Here is an 8,640-nt window from a genome sequence, read left to right as displayed (position 1 = left end):
ACTACTACTACTACTACTACAGTACTACTACTACTACTTCTACTAGGTACACTACTACAGAACTACTACTACTACTACTACTACTACTACTACTACTACTACGATTACTACTACTACAACAACTACTACTACCACTACTACTACTAGGTACACTACTACAGAACTACTACTACTACTACTGCTACTACAGTACTACTACTACTACTACTACTACTACTACTACTACTACAGTACTACTACTACTACTTCTACTAGGTACACTACTACAGTACGACTACTACTACAATACTACTACTACTACTACGATTACTACTACTACAACAACTACTACTACCACTACTACTACTAGGTACACTACTACAGAACTACTACTACTACTACTGCTACTACAGTACTACTACTACTACTACTACTACAGTACTACTACTACTACTACTACTACTACTAGGTACACTACTACAGAACTACTACTACTTCTACTGCTACTACAGTACTACTACTACTACTGCTACTACAGTACTACTACTACTACTACTACGACTACTACTACAGTACTGCTACTACTACTACTACTACAACTACTACTACTTCTACTAGGTACACTACTACAGAACTACTACTACTACCACTACTACTACTACTACTACTACAGTACTACTACTACTACTGCTACTACAGTACTACTACTACTACTGCTACTACGATTACTACTACTACCACTACTACAACTACTACTACTACTACTACTACTACTACTACTACTACTACTACTACTACTACTACAACTACTACTACTACCACTACTACTACTAGGTACACTACTACAGAACTACTACTACTACTACTGCTACTACAGTACTACTACTACTACTACGACTCATAAATCGAGAAACTACCACTACTACTACTACTGCTACAGTACTACTACTACTACTACTACAGTACTACTACTACTACTACTGCTACTACAGTACTACTACTACTACTACCACAATTACTACTACTACAACTACTACTTCTACTAGGTACACTACTACAGAACTACTACTACTACTGCTACAGTACTACTACTACTACAGTACTACTACTACTACTGCTACTACAGTACTACTACTACTACAGTACTACTACTACTACTACTACTACTACTACTACTACTTCTACTAGGTACACTACTACAGAACTACTACTACTACCACTACTACTACTACTGCTACAGTACTACTACTACTACTACAGTACTACTACTACTACTGCTACTACAGTACTACTACTACTACTGCTACTACGATTACTACTACTACCACTACTACAACTACTACTACTACTACTACTACTACTACTACTACTACTACTACTACTACTACTACTACTACTACAACTACTACTACTACCACTACTACTACTAGGTACACTACTACAGAACTACTACTACTACTACTGCTACTACAGTACTACTACTACTACAGTACTACTACTACTACTACAGTACTACCACTACTACTACTACTACGACTACTACTACTACCACTACTACAACTACTACTACTACTACTACAACTACTACTACTACTACTACTTCTACTAGGTACACTACTACAGAACTACTACTACTACTACTGCTACTACAGTACTACTACTACTACTACTACTACTACGACTACTACTACTACCACTACTACAACTACCACTACTACTACTACTACTACTACTACTACTACTACTACTACTACTACTACTACTACTACTACTACTACTTGTACTACTACTACTACTACTACTTCTTCTACTACTACTACTACTACTACTACTACTACTACTACTACTACTACTACTACTACTACTACTACTACTACTACTACTGTTTTTGGACAAAGGTTGGTTTATACTGTCACGTATTTGTTATTTTCACGGAAGTTGAATTATACGCAAGTTCACACCGTGTACATTTGTGACTTTTTCAAAGTAAACCTTTCTATAAAAAGGTCCTTTACTTGTAAGTTAAAAGAAGCACAAAAGATCCAAACTTGCAAGTTTAGTTTTTTCGATAGAAATCAAACTGGGTCAATCTCCATGTTAATAAATCTGCTGTGATAGAGACAAAACTGATAAATTGGAGAGGGTGATCATGAAACAATTTTTCGCTTTTAAAACATCTTCTATTACTTCAAATAAAGAGAAGATTTTAAAATCGTCAATATAAATACCTTCCACCGCGCAGGCTTCTTCAAAACCAATGACCGGTGCTCTATTAAGACTTTCCATTGATTACAAATAGGTTTCCATCGATCACGATTAGGTTGGGTGTTTTTCTTTCGGTTTGCCAACATTGTTACTGACTACAGAAACGTGTTTCCTCCACTTCTTCCTTAAACTCTATCTTTTTTTTTATCTGAGATCTTCGAAAAAATCAAATCGACAATTTTATCCGGTATTAGCTTATCTCAGTTTGCATGATTTTATTTGGTTGCGTGAGGGTGAATTTAATTAAACATGAACAATGGTGGTTGTCTCCTATGAAAAATGTTGTCAAAATTTGCCAAAACGTAATTACCGATGACAATAAAAAGACGGCTAAACAAGTGCGGCAATCTTATTAATACCGAGGTTCAAGAAAGGCATATTAAGACCATCACCCAGAGTAAGTTAACGAAAATCTAAATAAACCAACGTCAACTGACATTTCTCATTTTGATTTTAGCGAAGATCAATAAACTGATAATATCAGGAATGACGGAAGAACCTTTCTTTGGGCAGCAAATAACATAAGTGGCTAGAAATAAGCGAATGTGCGTAACATAAAACGCATTACACACAGCCAAGGGAGAGTTAGAAAACTAAATAGCAGTTAACTAACAACTTAGCATTGACAAAAGCCAGGAACTGCTTTCGCAAATTTGCTAAAATTGTATTTCATTTTGTTTTAATAAATATTTTCCTTCGTTCGAAATTATAAAATTTTTCGACGAAGAAATTCGACAAAACAATTTGTGAGAGTTTTCCTTTTGAAAAATGTACAAATTATTATTCAAATTTACTTCTACTCATACTGCGTTGTATTTACCTCCCCTCCTCGTGTAGCCTTGTTTGTTAGATCTTAAAGTGCACCTAGCCCCCAATTTTTTTTTTCGCTAAAACGAATCCACTTGTTATTTGAAGCATTTGGGCGAAAACATTTTTGAATTTGGTTGAATCCTCGATTTTCTATGCCCTTTCAAAGTCGCGCTTGAAGTGTTACACGACCGCGTTTTAGCGAGTCTGGGGCGGCGGTTGCTGACGACGTCTACCCAGGAACCAAACACAATGGCGCCTCAGTCAGCTCTCTGCATTTGCTCTAGAAAATGGAAAACAAAACTAATCGTTCCAATATATTTTGGAACTAAAACGTTCAAGTTTTGTTTCATAATCATTTCTTTTTCGTCACTGGAGTCAGAGTTAGGTTTCGATTCGGATGACACCGAAATAAACTTCGATCGAGCCCGTTCGACAACTGTGAACTCACTGCTTAGAGCTTTGAGAACAATTTGCAGTATTTCAAGCGACGACGGGGAAGACTTCTTTGCGGACGAGCGGCTTGTAAATTAGGAATGGAAAGCTAGATACGAAGTGGAGGAACAGGCAAACGAAAAGCAGGAAAGAAAACTCAAGGATTGCTTTGGATAGTAATTTCGTCACCTAAACACGAGACTTCCACGCGTGTTTATAGCCCGTTTACATTTGTCCTTAGCGAGAATGTATTTTGTCAAGGTGTGGTTGTTCTATTAAATCCAGTTTGTGTTTTACTTTCTGGAATGCTTCATGCTTATAAGAGCGACGTAAGTGTTGCAGTTTTCGAGACTTGATGACCTCCAAAACACTGGCTTCGATCGATTGGAAATCGTAGAATTGTTTGGACCTGTATTTTTGAAGCTACGGGAAGCAAGGCGGAAGTAAACATTTCATACAATTACCGATTTCACATTGCCACACGTTTCAAGTCGTAACTCCAAATAACCAGTGTAAATTTTTTTCAAACTTTGCAGTAAAATTCGTCGGATAAGCGAAAAGGATGTGTTCCCTAAGCGGTCCGCAGATAATGTTACGCGGTCATATTTTCGACACTAATGTATAGAATGTTTGTCGCACTGCTGATTTCCAAACCTTCGAAAAACTCTGTAAGTGTAACAAGAAGTAACAACTAAATTTTAGTTGTTAATTCTATTCCTAACGGTCACTTCTCAAGATGTAGGTTGAAACATACGAAACGTCAAGTAAATGAACTTTGTTTTTTAACATGCGTTTTATTGTCATGTTTATCACCGCAGTTTGCGTGTTATTTCTTATCAAGCTAAGATGGCCAAAGAAAAAGAGTATTTACGTCAGTGAGAGTTCTTCAATGGCTCTCACAGACTCAGTTCGCTTGTTTTGGTTCGACAAAATCAACCATCGTTATGTCTTTATTGCATCATTGAACGATCATCGCCAGTAAATTGTACAGTATATCTTTTCTTAGATCTGGGATATTGCTGCAACAGCCGATAGCACTTCTGGAGGGCATTTCTGCGCACCTTTCGAATGTGTATTACACCATCCTGAAGGAAATGAGAGGACATGAGATATTCGGCCTTCCTGGGTAGACGTCACAACAGCCGCTGGACCCATTCTCCTCAAACTCGGTCGTGAAACAAAATGGCGGTGTTTTAGGGCTATTTTCGAGATTTCGTCGGGGCACAGAAAATCAAGGATTTAACCGAATCCAAAAATTTCCTCGCAGAAGTATTTCAAATAATATGTAGATTCGTTTTAGCGAAAAAAAAATTGGGGTTTAGGTGCACTTTAAGTTAAAAATAAAACTCCTTTATACTGAGGTTGACTTAGTTAAAGCCGGACTTTTTTCGGGGGGGGGGGGTGTTTCCTGGAAAGGGTTGGAGGCTTCATAGGCCCGACAGTTCTACCTTGTGGCAATCGCAAATTTTACCCGCCAAATAAGTTAATAAGCCAGTTAAATTGAAATTTCTTTTTACTCGTTTGGTCGGGAACATAGCTGAACATCAACCTCTTCAATCTCGTTCCCAGAGCCCACGTGTCTTTTGGTCAGCGCTAAGATACGGAGCTCTGGAATAATCAATTTCCAGACTCCAAGATTTTAGGAGTTCCGGTTTCACGGCGCATGCGTACCTTGGTTTAAAACACGGCAATCTCGTTCCCAGAGCCCACGTGTCTTTTGGTTGGAAATATCAAACCGACAATTTTATCCGGTATTAGCCTATCTGAGTGTCGATAATCTTATTTGGTTGCGTGAGGGTGAATTTAATTAAACATGACAAAATGGTGTTCGTCTTCTTTAAAAAATTTTGTCAAAATTTGCCAAAACGTAATTACCGATGACAATAAAAAGACGGCTAAACAAGTGCGGCAATCTTAATAATACCGAGGTTCAAGAAAGGCATATTAAGACCATCACCCAGAGTGAGTTAACGAAAATCTAAATAAACCAACGTCAACTGACATTTGTTATTTTGATTTTTATTAGCGAAGATCAACAAAACATTAATAATATCAGGAATAACGAAAGAACCCGTCTTTGGCAGCGAATAACATAAGTGGCTAGAAATAAGCGAATGTGAGTAAACTAAAATGCATTACACAGCTAAGGGAGAGTTAGAAAACTAAATAGCACAACGTCAACTAACAACTTATCACTGACAAAACTCAGGAACTGATTTTGCAAATTTGCTAAAACTGTATTTTATTTTGTTTTATTAAATATTTTCTTCTTGTGTAGCCTTGTTTTATTAGATCTTTAGCTTATGAAAAGAAAACCTTCTTTTATATATTGACGTTGATTTAGTTTATGCCGGACTTTTTTTGCGGGGGGGGGGGGGAGGGGGGTGGGGTTTCCTGGAAAGGATTGGAGACTCCATTGGCCCGAAAGCTGAAACTTTACAATCGCAATTTTTACCCGCCAAATTTAAAGTTAAGCCAGGATTGACATTTTTGGACTTGTTTGGTCAGAGAACGTATAGCTGAACATCAACCTCTTTCAAAATCAGTCTCCAAATTAACCAGCTTTATCATTACACTACTTGTCAGTGTGCATGTTCAATCAGTGTAATACTCTAAGAGTAACTTACTGTAAAGCCGTATAATTTAACGCACTGCCTTGATCTCAGGAAATTAGCGCAGATAAAGAAATCTTAGACTCAAGTACTACGCAAGATAAAAGTTAAGACTGCGTTCGAGCCCAGGCCGGCGCCTATTCCCGTTTCCGTAGTATGAGCCGACTAGGAGTATTTGTGTTTTCCACCCCTACCCCTCTCCTCAGCCCTAGCCCAGATGTGTTCTAGGCCAATGCGGGATTACTGGCAGTGCAGCATTAAATTTATACCTCCGGAGTGGGAAGCTACGAGGTACTATGGTAGAAAGCTGTCTTGTCCAGGAACACAATTCAATGACCGAGGCCAGGGCTCTAATCTGGCATAGCCCAGCGCACTTCACATGAGGCCACAAACTTCCCTTACAAGTACTGTATATGTCAACTAATTTCTACCTGAGCCGAGCGTGTGCAACTATCTGCAGGAAATTAATGAAAGATGCTTGTCTAATTTTAACAATGCAAATTGAAATTATAATTCTTATTTGAAAGAACAAATTTGTCAATGTGAGATTCATGGAAAACAGAGTAATGTAAAAGCTCTTAGCTCTCAGATGTTACTTGATACCCATCAACTTTAAAACCATAATATTGGTTTGGCGGCATTCTCTATCAAATTAGAGAGGAAACTATGTTTACATTTTTCTCGAGACTTACTTAGGCAAACGTTGTCATCCTTTTCGTGTTGACGGCAAGACGCGTCACAATCAAAGCAAGTAAAGTGATGTTAAACACATCCTGTGGTCATGGCGGAACTTGTGGAGAAAAAAGGGTGATAAAAATTCTGATTATAAGTTCCCTCTCCTTGCGATGCAACAAAGTGCACTGTAATAAGTGTACAATAAAATGTTATAAAAATAAAAATTTTAAAACGTTAGCCCTTTTTATCGAGATGCTTAGCCGGTGAAATTAGAGGATCAATACTGGATACACAGGAAAGAAAAGGACATATAAGCTTCGACCCGAAAGCCGATCACATGAGCAAGAATTGAAAATATACGTGTAAATATAAACTACTCTGAACACAAGCCAAAGACAAAGGTGATAAATTTGCTCCCATAACTGGAATCATAACCTTGTCTCTGATCTGAATGTGGTTTCGCCGATGATGACCTCGTTAAGATTTTTTCTAAGAGCATTCTTCACAGCTCGTCGTATCTCTCCAATTCTCCAGCAGTACACAAGTGGATTTAAAAAGGAGTTAATGAAAACAGCAGTTGTCACGTAGTCATAGGCGATTTTCACTTTTGTTGTGTACCCAGAAAAGGTCTTCACGAGGATTGTCAACAGAAGTGGAAGATAGAAAATTAAAAACAAACCATAAATATACAACACAGTTATGGAAGACTTTTTACACTTGAGGTCGTTTACTGTGCTTCTTTGAATGCTTTGCTGTTGCTGGGAAATCTCCCGCTGATGTCTGCGAACGATCTGGAATACCTTCCCGGTGCTGAGGGCTGTAACAAGAAATGTTAACAATAAAACTAACGCCGGAACAAAAATCCAGTTGCTTATCCAAAACCTCGATATGACGACTGTAGTTGATACTATCCAAACACTACAAGCAGTTAGTGTTATTCTGCGAACTGTAACAACCATGTTGTATCTTAAATGAAGGGTTAAAGCGAGAAGTCGATCAATGGAGATTCCGCTTAAAATCGCCAAAGACACGCCAGTCGTGGTATAGCTAGATATGCTCTGAATAATTCTCAGGACACAGTAAACGTTAAAGTTGTCCATGAGTTCCGCAATATGAAAGGCCACGAAAAATGGCTGACAAATCAGTCCAACAACGAGATCAGAAGTTGCGAGACAAAACAGGAGGACGAAAGATGGCGAATGAAGTTCCGTTGTTTTCCAGATGACATGTACAATAATTAGATTACCGGTGGATGTAAACAAAGAAAACACTACATTAAGAATGCAAGTGAGAATGCTGGCGATAAATGTACCCTCCGTTTGTTCCAAGTTCACATCGAGAAACGCGCAGTTCAGTTGACTTGTACTGGTGAAATTCATGTTGAAGATTTATTTGGCTGACCGCACCGAGAGCTTAAACCGCTCCCAGTGTAAATTTCAGATGGTGCAGCTGATGGAATTAAGTCGCTCACTTTGAAACTGCCACATATGGTGTCTCCGGATTGGTAACCGAGTTGGAGCTCCCTTAGTTGTTTGCTAACTTTTTGAAAAGAAATTACTGTCGACCTGTCATCCGCTATCTTTACAGTGAGCACACTCGAACCATCAGCGTAAACAGCTTTATATTTACATTATTTTTACCTCTTTAGCCATGCAGTTTACAGTTAGGATTCCAAGCAACGCGTGAGAGATTTCCTTAGCTCTTTTTTTCGTAAAGCAGAACATTTACAATGTCCCCAATTAGTGAGTCCGATCGCCGACTAGAAGACTGTAAAAAAGTTTTTTTGATTTATTGATTTCCCAGTGAAATAATAACGGCGGAGACGGTAACCATGCATACACTATTTTTAAAATAAAAATATCGTTTT

The 8,640-nt window shown here is 38.1% G+C and overlaps 1 protein-coding gene across 1 annotated transcript; it reads right to left on the bottom strand.

The window, feature by feature from the left end:
* Positions 1–7,072: 7,072 nt before the first annotated feature.
* On the bottom strand, positions 7,073–8,361 carry LOC145466286 (melanocyte-stimulating hormone receptor-like). Its single transcript, XM_081449995.1, has one exon. It carries the CDS (start codon positions 8,150–8,152, stop codon positions 7,202–7,204), a length of 951 nt encoding a protein of 316 aa, XP_081306121.1. The 5' UTR covers positions 8,153–8,361; the 3' UTR covers positions 7,073–7,201.
* Between the last annotated feature and the right edge of the window lie 279 nt (positions 8,362–8,640).

Source organism: Orbicella franksi, chromosome 13 (genome assembly GCF_964199315.1).
Source record: "Orbicella franksi chromosome 13, jaOrbFran1.1, whole genome shotgun sequence".
NCBI lineage: Eukaryota > Metazoa > Cnidaria > Anthozoa > Scleractinia > Merulinidae > Orbicella > Orbicella franksi.
Note: the sequence above shows the minus strand (reverse complement) of the source record. Positions and strands in the feature narration are given on the sequence as shown.